Here is a 19,075-nt window from a genome sequence, read left to right as displayed (position 1 = left end):
TTGTTAAACTGTTAACAGTAGCTTTGTTAAAGCTTGTTTTTAACTGTTTTGCCACCTTGTAAACTAGTTTTTCTGATGTTGCTCTGTGCAATGTAATTTATAATTTCCTGAAAGTTAGTTACCAGTTACCTGGACTGTTGCCTAGTCCACCTATTATTTTTTACTAGTCTTAGAAACTACTTTATAAGAAAAACAGATACAAGGAAAATAACTGAATCTGTGACCAACCATAAGGTTTACGGCCTTTAGTGGGGGGGGGAGGGGCATGGCTGTTTTTCATTAATATGTTATTACAGGCTTAAGAACTAGGCATGTCTCAGAGGCCCTTTTTATATTAGCAAAACATCAGTTCATATATTATACATTTAAACTTTCATTTTTAAAATCTTTTGCTCTAGGATCAAATATAAAATTGGGATTGACTAGAAAGGGGCATGAGGGAACTCGAATATAAGGAGGATGAAAATGTTCTTTATTTTGTTTAGCATATGTTGATTACATCAGCGTATACATTTTCCCCAAAGTCCTTCATATTATACACTCTTTTTTTTTTGAATTTTTGAATTTTATTTATTTTTTTATACAGCAGGTTCTTTTTATTCATCCATTTTATACACATCAGTGTATACATTGTCAGTCCCAATAGCCCAATTCATCCCACCACCCCCACCCCCCGCCGCTTTCCCCCCTTGGTGTCCATACGTTTGTTCTCTACATCTGTGTCTGTTTCTGCCCTGCAAACTGGTTCATCTGTACCATTTTTCTAGGTTCCACAAATATGCGTTAATATACAGTATTTGTTTTTCTCTTTCTGACTTTCTTCACTCTGCGTGACAGTCTCTAGGTCCATCCACGTCCCTACAAATGACCCAACTTCGTTCCTTTTTATGGCTGAGTAATATTCCATTGTATATATGTGCCACATCATCTTTATCCATTTGTCTGTCGATGGGCATTTAGGTTGCTTCCATGACCTGGCTATTGTAAATAGTGCTGCAGTGAACATTGGGGTGCATGTGTCTTTTTGAATTATGGTTTTCTCTCGGTATATGCCCAGTAGTGGGATTGCTGGGTCATATGGTAGTTCTGTTTTTAGTTTTTTAAGGAACCTACATACTGTCCTCCATAGTGGCTGTATCAGTTTACATTCCCAACCAACAGTGCAAGAGGGTTCCCTTTTCTCCACACCCACTCCAGCATTTGCTGTTTGTAGATTTTCTGATGATGGCCATTTTGATGATGGTGGGAGGTGATACCTCATTGTGGTTTTGATTTGCATTTCTCTAAGATCTATACCATCTCACTGTATATAAATTATACCTTAGTTTAGAAAATAAATATGAATCAGGTCCTGTTACTCTTCTTGAGTGGGAGACTTTGGCGTGGTCACGTAACATCTCCTATTTAAAAAATGTATAAACAGTATAATTCTAAAGTGAATTTTACTGTAGGTATTTTTCATTTGTTATATATCAGTGTTATGCTGTAATTCCAGTAGCAACTATAGAAAATTATTTATTTTATTTTTGTGTGTGTTATAAAGAATAAAAATTCATCAGTTTCCTACTGATAGCAGATGTGTCTTGTATGTACTCGACATATGGTGCCCTCACTGCTCCCCGTCCCCAATAATTTTTCATTGCACAGCTAACACTATTTTCTCATTTCAGGTTTACTATGCAAAAAAGAAGCGAAGACACCAGCAGGGCCAGGGAGACGATTCTAGTCATAAGAAGGAGCGGAAGGTTTACAATGATGGTTATGATGATGATAACTATGATTATATTGTAAAAAACGGAGAAAAGTGGATGGATCGTTACGAAATTGACTCCTTGATAGGCAAAGGTTCCTTTGGACAGGTAATTTAATGGAAGATGCTGAATTTCATAAATTAGAAAGAACTTCTTAGTGAATCATGTTACTATAGCCTTTTCTCAGTAGTACACTTTTAATATTTGCAAATAGATCTAAACAACGGATATGTAAGTATTTGGGTTATTATAGTTTTCTGTAAAGGTAAGAAAACTGCATCAGCTATAAAAACTCCATTAGACTTTTTAAAAAAAAACTTTCTATAGCTATCAAGTAGTTATTTTACTAATACTATATAATAATAAGTGGTTGATTTTAATCACTAATAGACAGTATTGCCTCTTTCATGTGGGGTTTTTAGTCTCTGGATGGTTCGTCGTTATGTATGAGAGAGATAATTACCTTCCTGTCGGATACTCCTCCTCACAGAGAACAAAATTACCATTTTCAGCTGGCACAGCACATGTCCTCTCGCTTCTTTGGAGACTTGGGACACCAGGGGCTGTGCCCTAAGTTTTTCCTCAGCTCCTCTTCTAGCTCCGTCAGGCCTCTAAATGGGCGGAGGGTCTCCAGGGTCTCCTCTTAAGTCCTCATGGCATCAGCGTTGCTAATATTGTGATTGGCATTGTTCCGATGGGTGGGGTCGTTCAGGCCGCTTCTACCCGGAAGAGTGAGGGAGGAACTCCAGTGGACCTGGTTTTTTGTTCGTTCCTAGTCTCTTCTCTCCACCCACAGCTCTCTTCTCCTCACTTGCCCACCCTATCCCAATACAAAGCACAAACCCTAACTACATTAGCCTCTTACATCAGCTGTGCCCAGACTAAGAGCTGTCAGACCTTCTTCCTTGCACTTTTAAAAAGCTTTTCTCTGGCAGTGGATCCCCCAGCTGTTCCCATGTGTAAATCTCCCTATCTTATCTCATCAAGTCACAGAGCCTTTTTGTTTGAGGTATGATTTACTGTTAATCCCAGCCTCCTTTGCCTCGTAGCTTTTGTGCAGCAAGTCAGTTACTATAATAACTTCTAATCCAAATACTTCTTTTGACTTGGACAATATTTTGGATTTTGGAGGTTGTTTTTGGTTTGTCTAAAACTATGGAACCTGCATACACTCTTACTTACCTGTTCCTGCCCTGAGTGAAAGCAAAGCATGCCTCTTTTCAACCTGTGAGGAAAAATTCATCATGTGTCAGTCTAATCATGCTTAGGACAAAAAGTATACTACAGGCCAGTAGCAGCTACAGCTCTAGACCCAGACAGATCAAGCTATTAAACCTATAGGGAAATATGAACAAGCTTCTTAGAAGACCCCTGACTCTGGTGTGGCTCTACCAGGCCCTGGTGTCCCATGTATAATACATTTGCCCCTGTCCATGATTTCACAGAATTTTTGTAATTATACGTAATTCAGGGCCTTTCCCCTTGATTTGTAACCTCTTTTTCTCCTGAGTCAGGGGATTCTCAGTGTGTGGGGAGTCCCTCTTTAAGAAAGGATTACTTTTTGTCAGAAGCAGCTTCTGCTTCTCTTTGAGAGCTTTTTAAGGAAAGGCATTTCTGAGGCCTCTACCTTTTAAGTAAGGCCGTGAACACCCTGGATAGAGTGATTGTCATGTCCACCTTCAAAATTACACCAGCGTTTTAGGCAGTTGCTCTCAACAGGACGCTTTTCAAACTTCTGTGATGTCCACCATGAAAACTGTGGCTGTACGGCCTGTTCTCTAAACTTAGTTTTCCTTAAATACTCAGTCTTTGAGCTCACCGTGATCTTTCCCCCTCCCCTTTAATTTTCTCATACTCTGATTCCTAAGAGCAAGTCAGCATAGTAAACCTGTGAAAACATAGGCCTATTTGACATCAAAATCCATTTTACCAGATCAGACTGACTGATGCCTTTCTCCTAGGCTGAGGTGTGTTCAGGGTCAGGACCTGTCACTCACCAGATAAAGTCTTCCTTACCGACTTGGTCAGACGTCCGCTAAATCCTCTGCCAGATCCTTGTCAGAGAAGCAGCTTCTTCATTTCTTAAGCCAGTGGTCATCAATCCTGATTGCACTTTGAAAGTCTCCAGGGAGCTTTGGGGATTGGGGGTGGGGTGGGGAGGGGAGGATGGATACTTAGGCTCCAAGCAGTTAAATCAGAGTCCCTGTGACTGGATTCTGGGCATGGGTATTTTTGAAAACACCCTACTGAATGTGTGATATTCGGGGTTGCAGATCATTGCTTTAGCATTGAGCAAGTTAACTATTTGCTAAGTCAGTAAATAGTTGAGTCCATGTTAGTGGCCTTTGTCCTGGAGACCGTTAGGATCTGGGCACTGAACTGCAACTCTTGGTACAGTCAATATGGTCAGTGAAACAGAAGAATATCAGAAGCACTTGGTCAGATGTTTACATGGGTTGCCTCTGATTTAAAAGACAATAGATAGTATTTTTTTAGAATTGGGTGAAACCAGAGATACTGCACGTTTCATTCCAAGTTTGATTTCAGCTTAATGATTTATGATCTGTGATTGACAGTAACCTTGACTGATGTGATCTTGGACCATGCATTCCATTCTCTTCCTCTAATCCAGTGGTACTCAGCCAACACATTGGAATCACTTGGAGTTCTACCTGCATCTCTGTACTTTCTGAATATGCTAGAAAATGTATCTAAAACTATTATCTATTCAGACTATTTGTAATATTATAAATATAATATTTAATCACTTATAGCAGTTTCTGATTTGTAGAGATACAGTTTTATCTGTGTATTTCCTGATTTTTGTATAAATTTATTAATAGTATGAAACTTGTTTTAAATGAGTAAAATTTTAAATGAGAGGTATGCATGGTGATTTGCACATGAATGTTTCAGTTTCCTTCTCATTTTAAAACTCAAAATCCCCTAATTATGGCATTTTAAACTTTTTTCCTGGTTATTTGTTTTTGATATTTTTTAAATTGAATAACTGTAAACTAATTCTTCTGGTATGCCTAAGTTTTTATCTGTGAAAATCTAAGTCACATTTAGAAAGTTATCTACATTTTTCAGATGACTTAGAACCTTTTAAGTATCTCACACATATGCTTGGGATTTAAACCAGGTTTTTCTCTTACTAAAAGAATAGTTAGAAGAATTGTTTTATAATGTTATTTAGTAAGAAAGGTAAAAAACCCCAAAGCACTTGTCAAGATTCATAATTTATTTCTGAAGGAGGAAAATAGTTAATCTCATTTTAAGAAAGTTATCTATTTTGTGGATGTTTAGAAATACTGTAAGGATGCAGAAGAAATCCATTTGAAAAATGACTTAAAGTGACAATAAAATAGTAAATGGATGCTGTTGCATGGAAACGAATAGGATCTCTTTTAATTAGGAAGGTCAGAAAAAGGGGAATTAGATAAATGTACAATTAAGCTGAACTGTGAACTTGTTAAGTTGTTCATTAATGAAATAGGTATCATCTGTCTTTTTTCTCTCTTAGGTTGTAAAGGCGTATGATCGTGTGGAGCAAGAATGGGTCGCCATTAAAATAATAAAGAACAAGAAGGCTTTTCTGAATCAAGCCCAGATAGAAGTGCGACTTCTTGAGCTCATGAACAAACATGACACTGAAATGAAATACTACATAGGTAAACAAACAAACAGGCAAAGAAAGCAGTGCGCCCTAACCCAGACCACAAATTTGAGTTATTTTTGTATGAATATATGTTGATTTTATCTTAGTGATTGGGTAAAAATTCAGTTATTTCTGTTGGAGGGCATAGATTTATACACGTTACTTGATCTGGCAGTAATATTTTACATCTTCGGGTACGTGCATTCTAGGTGGTATATAGTATAAAAACAAATGAGAATAGTGTCTTTTTTTGTTGTTTTTTTTTGTTTTTCAAACTTACAAGTGTCATTTGTTTGCTTTAATGGTGCATGTTTATATAGAGAGGCCACTTTGTGTTAACTTTAACCATTTCTAATATAGCTCAGAAATTAGAAGTGAGCTAATATGTTGTTAATGGTTACAGAACCATTTTTGGAATGTCTGAGCCAAGATCTCAGGTTCTTCCTCAAGAAATAGTAGCCAACATTTCTTGAACTACTACCATATTCCTTGTGGTTTTCTTCCATCATCTGTAACCATAGCAGTCCTGAAAGGAAGGTGGTAAATCCTTATATTACAGGTAGTTTGTACAAAGAGTAACATACCCAAGGTCCCAGGGCTCTTGGAGCTAGGGTCTGAACCTACCTCTGCCTAACTCCAGAGCTTGTGTTTATTTCATTGTCGTATGGTGTTTCTTCTGAATACAAAAAGAGGAGACAGAAGAATTATGAAAATAGTTAAGTCTAGGGCCAATTGATATATGGATAAAACATCTTCTGATTATACATTCTTTAATACTATTCTTAATCAAATCTAAGACACCATAATTTTATGTGCCACCAAGAAACAAATTGCTGCCAACTGTAAACACAAAATGATGTCAATTTTAAGATAGAGACCTTAGGGTCAATTAATTACAGACTGTTTTATAGGCATGTATTAGCAGCTCACCTTCAGAAATGCTAACTTTACCTGAAAAACATATGAGGTTAAGTTTTATTAGCAAACTCCTTTTTAAGAAATGAGGAGAGGGCTTCCCTGATGGCACAGTGGTTGAGAATCCGCCTGCCGATGCAGGGGACCCGGGTTCAAGCCCTGGTCCGGGAAGATCCCACATGCCGCGGAGCAACTAAGCCCGTGCGCCAAAACTACTGAACCTGTGCTCTAGAGCCCGTGAGTCACAACTACTGAGCCCGCATGCTGCAGCTGCTGAAGCATGTGTGCCTAGGGCCCGTGCTCCGCAGCAAGGAAAGCCACAGTAATGAGAAGCCCATGCATCGCAACAAAGGGTGGCCCCTGCTCTCCACAACTAGAGAAAAATCCGGCGTGCAGCAACGAAGAACCCAACACAGCCAAAAATAAATAAATTTATTTTTTAAAAAAAAAGAAATGAAGGGAGGGCATTATGGTTCTTTAGTCCCCCCAAAATAACAGAAACAAAAAAACTGATGTTTAAAGGTGTAAGGTTCACATATTCAGATTAAATTTCATTTATGAAACACCCTTCATTCCTCATTGTTGCAATAAAATGAGCTTATACTATTAATTTTTCTTCCTTAGTGCCTTCTCTGTAGATGTCTGATAAAACCCACAGTAATAACATTTGTATTTCAAGTCTTTTCACACTTACTGCATGTTTGCTGTTCACTTTCAGTTACAACTTAGTGTAAGGTGAGCACATTTCCGTTCAAGGGGCTTAGGAGGCCAAGAAGGACATTCTAAGGATGCAGTCCTTAGACTTACAGTCTCTAAACATACCTCCCTTTTTCTTCTTTCTCACTCTTGTTTTATTTTGAATTTTTGCTTAAGTAGTAGAGAAAACGTTGATAGCATTACTACTACAATTTATTTCTGCCTTGTTGAAAGAAAACACGAAATGTTAGCTACTTGGTTATGTTATAATAATGGCTGTCATTTTTGTTTCTAATAAACTGACTTTAATGATCATTAATTGCATCAGTTATTACAGATATTCTTTTGGATGAGTTTTTTTTGTTTTTAAAGGTTCTTACTTAGGAAGAAGGTGAATTCATGCACAGTGTCTTAAGAAACTGAGTTTCTAATTGGAAAACAAGCGAGAAGAACTAGATTTAGACACAGCCGTGGCAGTAGAGTTGGTACATTAAATGCAAGGTGTCTGGAAGTTGTATTGCTCTTTTATAACGTAAATAACTTAATTTTGAAGTGATTTGATCAATATAATTTAGTCTCATGAGTTGTATAGTCTTTAAGTCTTCGAACTTCTAAAAACTCTTACTTTTTTTACCACATAGCATAATTTCTTATCTGGATTATTTGGTACCTGCCACGGTCTAGTTAAAAGAACATTCAGTTTAAGTGTAGAACAAAGTCTTGCCAACCGTCTGTTCTCCCCAAAGTTCAGTTTAAAAAAACTTAATGTATATCCTTGTGTTTGAGCTTTCTTTGACAGTGTCTTTAGTGCTCAGCACATTATAGATACTTAGTAAATGAATGATGAATTAGTGGAATTGAGTGGATTGATCTTCCATTGGAAGAATATTCTAATCACAGCTTCTTAGAGGGATTGTCATAATCACGTTTGAATTCTGACATCAGTTACCTTTTGCATTCCTTTTGTGGCTGCTGCTTAACCAGGTCAGAACTCTTGTTTGGACCATGTCTCTGGGGTGTCTTATGTCACATGGAGCTATGTTCTTAATTTTAAACCTATGAACTCAGTGATTAAGAACAGATGTTATACATTCTTATGTAACTGTTGGTGAGAGTTGAGTTGTACTATGGACTCCTATAGAGCCATGTAGTAGTTGTGTTATTTATCCTAATTTTAGATCACGTGTATCAGGAATGATCTAAAAGCTATATTGACATGCAGTGCTTCCAGGGAGACAGTTCAGGGCTCCTACCAGGACAACACAATGTATCCCCTTTCTCAGGGACCAGACATTGAATACTGTCCTAGTTATTCCAGATAAATCTGTAGAGAAACCTCTGTTTTAAATGATACTAAAAGACCAAAATGAAGGTAGCCTTGACAAATGGTTGTTTTTATGTCGTTCCAGTTGAGTTATAGGTGCTCAGTTTGGTGTGTGTAAGAATTTTTATAGTGAAGGGCAGTTCTTTACTTTATTGAATGACTTCATCTGATGTGAAGTCAGTGTTAATACTTAAAGCACAACTTTTCGAAGCAGTTTGTCGACGATTAAGCCTTTTTAGAGGATCAGTAGTGATACCAAGTAATGTATTCTATTAGACTTTCCCCATTCATAAGCCTACTCACAATTTCTTGTGATTGAGCTTTATTTTGAAGTTTTCCCAAACCTTCAGTCTTGGACAGGATGTCCTATGTACCAGTTTGATGAACATAATCAGATGCCTTGATTATGAACTCTAGTACCTTGCAATGTGATTTTCGAGCCTTTGCTGTATTTGCCCAAAAGAAAAAAAAACCTGTCTTCCTTTGACAATTGTTTCAGAAAATCACTAGTGAAATCTAAGGCTCAGCAAAGCAGATTGTGCATGTGTATCAAAGCCTTCCCAGAGAGGGCTGCCAAGTACAGCATCGTCACAAGCTGGACATCCCAGTGGATGGAGCTTAGATGAAGTTGTGAGGTAGGGCTTTCAGGGAGTACAACGTGTTTTCTCTTACCAGTGACAATAAAATTATCAAAGTATTCTCAGTACTCTTTGTCAGTTTGCTACTTGCGTTTTCATACCTGACTTAATTTTTTTTTAAGCAAGGCATTTTGGTGGTACTTCTTGCATTATATTGCATATTGGCAGACACTATACACTAATATATTAATTCAGCAGATGAACAATTTAGATATTCTTAACTGATTAAAGAATGTGCTGTTTAGTGCAGAATGCTGATCTCCAGATTTTAACTTGATTTTCACTCTGCATTTGACATTGTCATGTTACAGATTGTTGGAGAGTTCATGTGCATGTTATTCTCATTTTATTGGTATGTATAATTTAAAATGAAACTTTTTTCTCTTTCAGTGCATTTAAAACGCCACTTTATGTTTCGAAACCACCTCTGTTTAGTTTTTGAAATGCTGTCCTACAACCTCTATGACTTGTTGAGGAACACCAATTTTCGAGGTGTCTCTTTGAACCTAACACGAAAGTTTGCACAGCAAATGTGCACTGCACTGCTTTTCCTTGCGACTCCAGAACTTAGTATCATTCACTGTGACCTAAAACCTGAGAATATCCTTCTTTGTAACCCCAAACGCAGTGCAATCAAGATTGTTGACTTTGGCAGTTCTTGTCAGCTGGGGCAGAGGGTAAGTATATTTCAGGACTTGTGAATTAAAATTAGAATTAGGTTAAAAGACTGTATATAGATACTTGAAATGTTACTAATCTGTATACAATTTGGAGGTAATTACAGGATGGTTATCTTTAAAATGCAGCACTTGAATCACCTTGTGTTGATACCTATTTTGGGAAATACCTTTTAAAATGCAAATAGTAAACTTTGAATTAGAAGGTATTAGTTTTTTAAAGTTTAACTTAAAAAATTATGTGTATACTAAAAGTCTAAGAGAAAAGAGGGGATGGATATATTAAATATTAGGTGATTTGTTGTAACTATATTTCCCAAATAGAGGTCCTTAGTATAAATTTGGGGAAATTCCAATAATAGAACATTGACTCCTTGCTGTAAAATATTTCTCTAAATATAGGTCGAGATAAATGTTTTTCCTCAAAAGCTGATGGGTAAAAAAAAAATGCAGGTAATTTTACATTACACACAGTGATACAGTGTAAATTACTAGGTTGATAGACATACTTGTTTTGATAAATAAGTTTAAATCTTTTTTTTGTTTTATAAATTATGACACCGAACTAGTTTTCTTTAGAGTGCTAAAAACAGACATGTCCGTAGCAGTAAATAGATTTAGGTTTAGCTGATTTTAGGAAAGCAAATTTTTCCTACGGATCTTTCTAGCATTATGAAAGCTACTCTAACAGTGTTTTGCATATAAAATAGAAGTTATAGGATGGTCTCTTCTTGAAACCAACTAGGGTCACCATTTGATAATACTTTATTCATTTAAAATGTTGTTCCTATTTACTTGTAAGTATTGAAACTGCATTTCTTAAAAAAAAAGGTAAAAACATAACTAACATGGAGATATTCCTATTTCATATTGGCTTTCCATTTCTTGTTTTTCCAAATTAGTGAAATTTCCTATCCAACTTTATTCCAGCTTTTAAATACAGTAGGTTAATTTAATCATGAAGGTTTATGGTCAGTTAACAAGATTGTCTTTTTGTTATTTTCTAAAAATTATCTTATGGTAGCAATGCTACATTGAAATACTTTTTAAAAATGGAAGGAATAGGAAGCAAAGTTTGCAGTTTCGGATGCGTCTGAAAATCAAAAGATGCTCATAGTTGTTAATAGGGATCAAGTATATTGTAAATGGAAAATATGTGCCCATCTTGAGAGTCATTTGAATAGATTTTAGACTTGTAAAATTTTTTCCTATTTAAACCAAATCATATATGCCGCCATGATATCAAGCACTACTATCTCTCTCCAGCCAAAGTGAAACAGCTATACCTCTAGCTCAGTGAGTTTTTTAACTATGTGAGTGTATCAGAATCCCATGGGAAGTCATTTACAAAACAGACATGCAGTGGCCCTATTCTAGGTCTGCTGGCTCAGTGTTAGAAGGTGGCAGGGCAAGTATGTTTCAAAAGAAGTTTCTCAGACGATCCTGGCACACACAGGCTTGTAGATAACCCGACTACTGCTTTAAGCAGCTGGATAGGTAGGTGACAAACTTCCTTTCCTAAGCTGGGAAATAAGTCTCAGTAGTAGGGAGTCTTTGGGGCTTCACGATGCCATTGGCTTATAAAAACTTGGAAATGTAATAGTTCTTCCTGGTCCCTTTCAGTTAGGCTTTCTTCACTCTGAGCAGGCCTTAAGGTTGAGCTGACCTGCTAGTGGAGGCATGGGATGGTTCTCAGATTTGGCTGGAGTTGTGGAAGTCACAGAAGCTTTCGTGAGAAGCGGCTCCATGCTGCTGGCTGCCTTGTTTGAGTGTTAAGTTAGGGAGTTTGGGTAGGAGGATTTTGTTTGTTTCTCTCCCCTTTTTTAGTAAAACTATCTTTGCTTTTGTAGTATTTCTAGATATAAATTTTAAATGGCCAGGTGAAGATGAATTGGTCTCTGAAGACATCTCAGATTACTTCATCGAAAATAATCCATTTCAAGATTTCTTTTTCTAAGAAGTCTTAGAATGAGATGGAGGAGGACAGGGTAGAGAAGTGATTAGTCAGAAACGACTCCCAATTGAATCTTTATGTGGCAGTGTTTCTAGATTTATCTGTGAGACTAGTACAGTACAGATGTCTGAAATTTCAATTACATTGTACTGAGTTTGAGTCTTTCTTAATGCTTTGAATTAACCTGAAAAAAGTCTTTCAGGTTAATTTAGATACAATTGAGCTGTTAAATTAATGGTAAACCAAGTACCAGCCATAGCAGGAAAGAATAATAGGGAGATAAATTGTTCTCAATAATATTTTCTTCTAATAAGGCATAATTGTTTAAGCTATATCTTGGTTACCGGTTAGGATTGAACTAAATGAAAGGGCTTGAATTATATATATATATTTTTCATTTCACAGATTTACCACTCCCTTGAAACGTTTAGTTCTTTAAACAGTATTCATAGTCTAATGTTGAAATCAGTAAATGGAACTCTAATAACCCAGTTATTTTTTGCTGTTAATATTAGACTTGTGTTCTTAATTCATTGTTGACCACAGTTAAACAAAACTTGTTTTGGAATTAATACTATTTTGAAATATATTTCAGATATACCAATATATTCAGAGTCGCTTTTATCGGTCTCCAGAGGTGCTACTGGGAATGCCTTATGACCTTGCTATCGACATGTGGTCCCTTGGGTGTATTTTGGTTGAAATGCACACTGGAGAACCTCTGTTCAGTGGAGCCAATGAGGTATATGATGGATTGCTTTAAAAATTCTGTTTTTGTTTTCAGTCTCTGACAGTATAATCTGAAAGTTGTTTTTAGGAAAAGATGTCTATTTACCAACTTTTATCATTCAAGTGTTAGGTCAGTTTTGAACTTATTTTATCCATTTAAAATTTTTTGTCAATTATGTAACGGTGAGTTTAGAATTGTGAGACGGGAAGCGAGATCTTTCAATCTGCCAGTGGAGGAGAGCAATAAATTAGATTAGAAAATGTTAAGTATTTTGGTATAAATTTTACAGATTTTAAGTATAAGAACAGAAAAAGATGATAATGAAGAAATGAGGACCACCCTAAAAACAGTGTAAACGTGACTGTAAATTTTGAGAGTATGATTTGAAATTAAAGTAAATGATGACTAGTAGTTGTTGATGAATATTTGATCTGAATAATTCAGGGTAAATTAGGACTATAGAATTTCAGAGCGAGTCCACAGGTGTTTATTCTGTGTTCTTAGAAGATTTTTGAAGGTCAGAGGCAGTGCCTGGGAGGAGGGAGGGCAAGGGAGAGGGAGGCCAAGCTCCCTTACAGTCAGAAGAATGGGCTTTCATTGGTTTTAAAACTGTTTGCTTGTGGGATCCTGTTGTGTTTTGTTTTTTAAAGAAAAGTTAACCATTGCAGATTGTGAACAGTCCATTCATTTATATGTGAGAAAAGAAAGACTAATGAAATTTCATGACTTGAACTGGGTTATACAACTGTCAGTAAATAGTGCCAGAAACGTGTCCCTTCCTCCTTCCTTTTAATTCACTTCACTCTAGCCAGTGAGCTACTTTTTGGCAGAGCTGCCATAAGTGTGTCTTTGGTTTTCTTTTAATAATAAATAATATAAAGGTAATAGTACCTTTTTCATGGGCTTAAACAATATTAGGAGCATCTGAAACTTCAGTGGCTTCCATCTCACTCATGGTGAAAGCCAGTCCTTTTGAGTAGCTTGAAAATCCCTTACTCCCTCTGTCTCCTGTTCTCTCTCCACCTCTCCCTGCTGTCCTGCCCCGCCCCGCCCCGCCCCTGCTGTCTCGCGGCCCAGCACACACAGCTCTCTCTCAGGTCCCTACGAACGAACCACAGGCTTGTACCAGGGCCCTTACGTTCATTCTTTGCTCCGTGCCTGGAGTGCTCTTGCTCCTGCCCTTGCGGCCTTCATGTTTTTGCTCTCACGTCACCTTCTCGGGGAAGCCTTTCGTGACACCCTATTTTAAGTTGCAGTGCCCTTCTCACTCTCCATCCCCTTTTAATTTTCTCCATGGTTCTTAGTGGTCGCCTGATATGTATTTGCTTATTATGTATTTGCTTCTTGGTGATCTCTTCCTCTACAACACAAACTTTGGGGCAGGGATTTTTGTTTTGTTTATTGCTGTGTTCTAGTGCGCATGGTTTCCAGCATATAGTAGACGCTCAGTATTTGAGTGAATTAATCTGCACTTAAAAAAAATACTTTTATTGGGTCCACACTTTTAAGCCTTTGGGTTTTTTTTTTCTCTGTGTGATTATTTAACTAAAATTCTCCCAAAACTTAAACTTTAAAACTCCCTCCAGTCATTTCCTTACTCTCCATTGTATCCGTGACCACCTGCCATCCCATGGATGTACGTGTTTGCTTCATTGTGTGCCCTCCCCTCTGTGGAGTGTGGGGCTCAAGGAGAGCAGGGACTTTATCTCTTTTGTTCATTATTCTATGCTTACTGCCCCGAGGAGTGCCCCGCACACAGGAGATGCTCGATTTATTTATTTCTAATTTATGAATGAATGAATGGATGGATGAGCACAGATAGGATGTCCTACAGTAGAAATTACAGGTGTTTTGTTTTTATTTTTAATACAGGTAGATCAGATGAATAAAATAGTGGAAGTTCTGGGTATTCCACCTGCTCATATTCTTGACCAAGCACCAAAAGCAAGAAAGTTCTTTGAGAAGTTGCCAGATGGCACTTGGAACTTAAAGAAGACCAAAGATGGAAAACGGGTAAAATAGGGAAATAATTTTTTTGAGCCTTTGTTATTTCTTTTACTGAGCTGTCTTTATATAGCGCATTTTGTATTTACTTGAAATCAGTGTTGCTGAAGTCAGTTATTAACAGTAGTTCCACTGATAACTTAGGTATGTATATTTTCTTCATAAGTTGGTTATAGAGTTTGACCTGAACTATCTGTATGGACCAGTGTTTGCTTAGTGCTCTTTAAGGCTTCATTTTGAAACTGTATGTCTGCCTTTTGAGGTAGCTGATCAAATCACCATGCCTTGTTTCCACAGTAGAATTAGTAAGTTTGACCTTTGTTTCTCATAGTTTGAGTACGTAGTGAAGTCACAGTTAACAATACTGCAGCTGTGAACAGTGGAAGTCATAATTGCAGTAAATGGCTTTTTTTTTTTTTTTTTTTTTTAAAGTTCAGATGAGAGAAAAGGATTCTTAAGCAGTTTGTGACAAGAATATGAACTGACTAAATGGTCCTTTTGATAGATTTCAGATTCGTAGCTTGGGTAACAGGAGTTTCACATCTCCAAAATCTTTAAAATTTAAGTGAGGTTTTTAAACACGTTAGGTACGTTTTAGTAATTTTCTTCTATCTGAGAACTTTTTTCAGAGACCTAAACTGTGTCAGTTTAATAGAGTAAATGATAACAGTTTTGCATCTTGATTTACATCTTTGTTTTATATATCTGAAAATAAACATATGTTTTGTAATCTAGCTTGTTTCTAGTATAAGATGAAAATAATCTATAAATCTGTGATTGTATGTGATACATATACCAGACACCTTGTGATTGTAGTTTTTGCGTTTTCAACACTTAGATTTTATTTTTGCTACACTTTTTATTTTGCCCTTGCGTTTTAGCGATGCTGCCACCAGGTGTCATTTCCAGTGAATTGAAGATGATGCTTATGTGCTGTAATTCACCTTCAGCTATGGAGTCTTAACTTTTAATATCAAATGGGGTTTTTTTTAAGAATATTAAAAAAAATAATACATATATATAACTATCTTTCACAACTGATTTGTAACTTACTGCATTTTGCCTTATTCTCTGAAGTTCCAGGCATTGTAATATCTGGCAGCTAAATTATGCCTACTCCCCATAAGGAAGGGATGGAAAATACCAAGCAGACATCCTGAATCCTTTTGCCTTTGTCCACATAGCTTTATCAGTCATGGCGCCTTTTCCCATTCAACCAAAACACAGCCTAGGAGTCCTTAGCTTCTGCAGCATTCAAGGTTGCTCCTACCAGTTGATTTTAATTAGCATGGAGGATGTGAAGCCTTCTTTATGTTTTTATCTCTCTGCAGTACAGGCTACCACTTCTTTTTCCACTTTGAATTTTTTTTTTCTTCTGCTGCTGCTGTTTTTTTTCCTTTTTCTAAATGAAACATTCATCTCATTCCATTTCCCTAATCTCTGCCTTATAAAACCACAGTTAAGTCACAATGAGTTGTAACCTATCATTTCTCCAAAATTCAGGTATAATTATTTTAAATTGTTTAGGGGGGACATTTCAGAAAAGAGTAGTTAAATCTTTTCCCTTAAAATTGAAAGTGAGTATCTTGACCCACATTTAATACATATTAATTAACCATAGATTATTTGAGGTTTTCTTTAGCTGCAATTAAGCAGCTGACTTAAGAAACTTTATTTTTTAAAGTGTAAGATAATTACTTCTCTTTGAATAGAAATAAATTTTCAGCAACAAAAAAATCAAATCCATAACCAAATGGTTACATTGTAACGATGCACTAGGGATTTTAACCGTAAGTATAAACAGGTGTGCATGCACCATCATTGGGTATATTTGTTTGCTTTATTTCCTTAGTGATTTTATTTTTAATTTCTCATTTTATGTTTCAAGGGCCCATTTTAGCTTCCTAGTAATGAAATCCATACCTACTATCTATTTTTTTCCTTTGGTGGGGAAGGGGGATGAAGAATTAAGAGTATAAACGATACCGTTTTGTTGAAGTATAATTTATACACAGTAAGATGAGTATCTTAAGTGTTCTAACTTTTTAACTTTTAAATACAACAGTATGTATCCACTACCTAAAACAAGGCATAGAGTAAGTACTTCCACCACCTCTTATATCCTTTTCTGTCATCTCACCCTCAGTTTCTGATTTCTGTCATCATAGGTTAGTTTTGACTATTCATAGGAAAAATTCATGTAAATGGGATCTGTATAGTATTTATTACTTTGTTTCTTTCACTTAACAGACATTGTTTTTGGAGATTCATCCATATTGTGTCTCAGAAGTTACTCCATCTTATTGCTTCATAGTATTTCATTGAATGGAAATACTGTATTTATATTTACCTGTCAGTGGATGTTTGGGTTGTTTCCAGTTTAGGACTATTATGAATAAGGCTACTGGGAACATTCTTGTATCAACTTTTGTACACTTAAATTTTCATTTCTCTGGGTTCACTACTTAGAAGTAGAATTACCAGATCATAGGGTGTATGTGTGTTTACCTTCATAAGAAAAGAGCAAACAGTTTCCCACAGTTTTATCATTTTGCATCCCCACAGGTATGAGAGTTGCAGTTGCATGACATCCTCACCATTTGATGGGGTTGGTCTTCTTGATTTTAGCCATTCTAATGGGTATATATAGTGGTTTTCATTTGCGTTTCCCCATGACTGATGATAGTGACCACCTTTTCATGTGCTCATTAGCCATTCGTGTATCTTCTTTTTTGTGATAGTCTTTCCAGTCTTTTGCCTGTTTGTTATTGGGATGTTTAATTGTTGAGCTGTAGGAGTTCCTTTTTTTTTAACATGTAATGGATATAAGTCCTTTGTCACATATATGTTGTCAGTATTCTCAGACTGCACCTCGCCTGTTTCTTTCCTTAGTAGTAGTTTTTAATGAGCAGGAAATTTAATCTCTTTTTTTTAATGAATAGTGTTTTTTGTATTCTAAGAAATCTTTACCTTCCTCAAGTTTATGAAGATACTCTCCTTTAAAAGTTTTTTTTAAATTGAAGTATATGTAGTTGATTTACAATGTTGTATTAGTTTCAGATGTACAGCATAGTAATTCAGTTACACATACATATATATATTCTTTTTCAGATTCTTTTCCCTTCTAGGTTATTGCAAAATATCTAGTATGTCCCTGTTGGTTATCTGTTTTATATATACTAGTGTGTATATGTTAATCCCAAACTCCTAATTTATCCCTCCCATCCCTTTCCCCTTTGGTAACCATAAATTTGTTTTCTATGTCTGTAGGTCTGTTTCTGTTCTGAAAGTCAGTTCATTTGCATCTTTCTTTTCTTTTCCTTTTTTTTTTTTTAGATTCCACATATAAGTGATCTATTTTTCTTTGTCTGGCTTATTTCACTTAGTATGATAATCTCTAGGTCCATCCATGTTGCTGCAGATGGCATTATTTCATTCTTTTCTATGGCTGAGTAATATTTCGCTATATATATACACATACACCCCACATCTTCTTTATCCACTCATCTGTCGATGGACATTTAGGTTGCTTCCATGTCTTGGCTATTGTATTGGGTTGGCCAAAAAGTTCGGGTTTTTCTGCAAGATGTTACGGGAAAACGCGAACGAACTTTTTGGCCAACCCAATAAATAGTCCTGCAGTGAACATCGGGGTGCTTGTATCTTTCCGAATTAGTTTTCTCTGGATATATGTCCAGGAGTCAGATTGCAGGATCATATGGTAACTCTATTTTTAGTTTTTAAGAAACCTCCATACTGTTCTCCATAGTGGTTGTACCGATTTACATTCCCACCAACAGTGCAGGAGGGTTCCCTTTTCACCACACCCTCTCCAGCATTTATTATTTATAGACTTTTCCATAATGGCCATTCTGACTGGTGTGAGGTGATACCTCATTGTAGTTTTGATTTGCGTTTCTCTAATAATCAGCGATGTTGAGCATCTTTTCATGGGCCTGTTGGCCTTATCTTTCTTCGAGAATCTTTACATCCTTACTTTGTGTCTGTCTGTGTATATTTGTTTTATCAATAACTGAGAGGAGTGTTCATTTTTAGTGATGATACTGGATTTGTCTTCATCTCCTTCAGTTGCTTTATGTTTTTTGAAGCTCTCTTAATAGGTATACTTGTTTAGTATTTTTAGGACTTGGTGATAAATTCAGTCTTTCATTACCATGAAATATTCCTCTTTATCTCTAATAATATTTTTGTCTTTGAGTCTACTTTGTCTAATATTACTCTAGCTATACCAGCTTTTTAATTCTTAACATTTTTATAGTGGTTTTTTTACCCTTTTACTGTAGTAAACCTGTTCATACTTTTGTATGTGAAGTATGACTTCTGTATACAAAATGTAGTTGAGTCATCCTTTTTAATCTAGTCAAATAGTATCTTCCTTTCACAATGAATATTTAACCTATTTAATTATTCAGGGGTTTGGGTTTTAGACTTTTGCCTTATTTGTATTCTATTTGTTTTATCTGTCCTTTGTTCCCTGTTCCTTCTTTACTGCCTTCTTTTGAGTTGAGTACTTTTTGGTATTTTATTTCACCTTTTCTTAAGTGACTGTTTAGCTGTTCTTCGGTATGTAATTTTTAGTGTTGCTTTTACTGTATGCATCTTTAACTTACCAGTTGAACTTAACAAAATGTTATATCACTTTATAAACCGTGTGATAACCACGTGCTTTTATCTAAGTCCTCCTGTCTCTTGTCATCATATATC

At 36.2% G+C, this 19,075-nt stretch overlaps 1 protein-coding gene across 14 annotated transcripts in view; it reads left to right on the top strand.

Annotated features, from left to right (window-relative positions):
* DYRK1A (dual specificity tyrosine phosphorylation regulated kinase 1A) overlaps positions 1-19,075 on the top strand; it is a 145,153-nt gene that overhangs the window by 111,609 nt on the left and 14,469 nt on the right. For all 14 annotated transcript variants that reach the window (XM_027097113.1, XM_027096689.1, XM_027097510.1 and 11 more), the window contains 5 exons: positions 1,671-1,859; positions 5,278-5,425; positions 9,376-9,662; positions 12,212-12,358; positions 14,219-14,359. In XM_027097113.1, the coding sequence (XP_026952914.1) occupies positions 1,671-1,859; positions 5,278-5,425; positions 9,376-9,662; positions 12,212-12,358; positions 14,219-14,359 (912 nt within the window). The remainder of the gene's footprint in view (positions 1-1,670; positions 1,860-5,277; positions 5,426-9,375; positions 9,663-12,211; positions 12,359-14,218; positions 14,360-19,075) is intronic.

The sequence above is a fragment of the Aethalodelphis obliquidens genome, unplaced genomic scaffold (assembly GCF_003676395.1).
Source record: "Aethalodelphis obliquidens isolate GAN/ISIS:26980383/991018 unplaced genomic scaffold, ASM367639v1 scaffold1, whole genome shotgun sequence".
NCBI lineage: Eukaryota > Metazoa > Chordata > Mammalia > Artiodactyla > Delphinidae > Aethalodelphis > Aethalodelphis obliquidens.
Note: the sequence above shows the minus strand (reverse complement) of the source record. Positions and strands in the feature narration are given on the sequence as shown.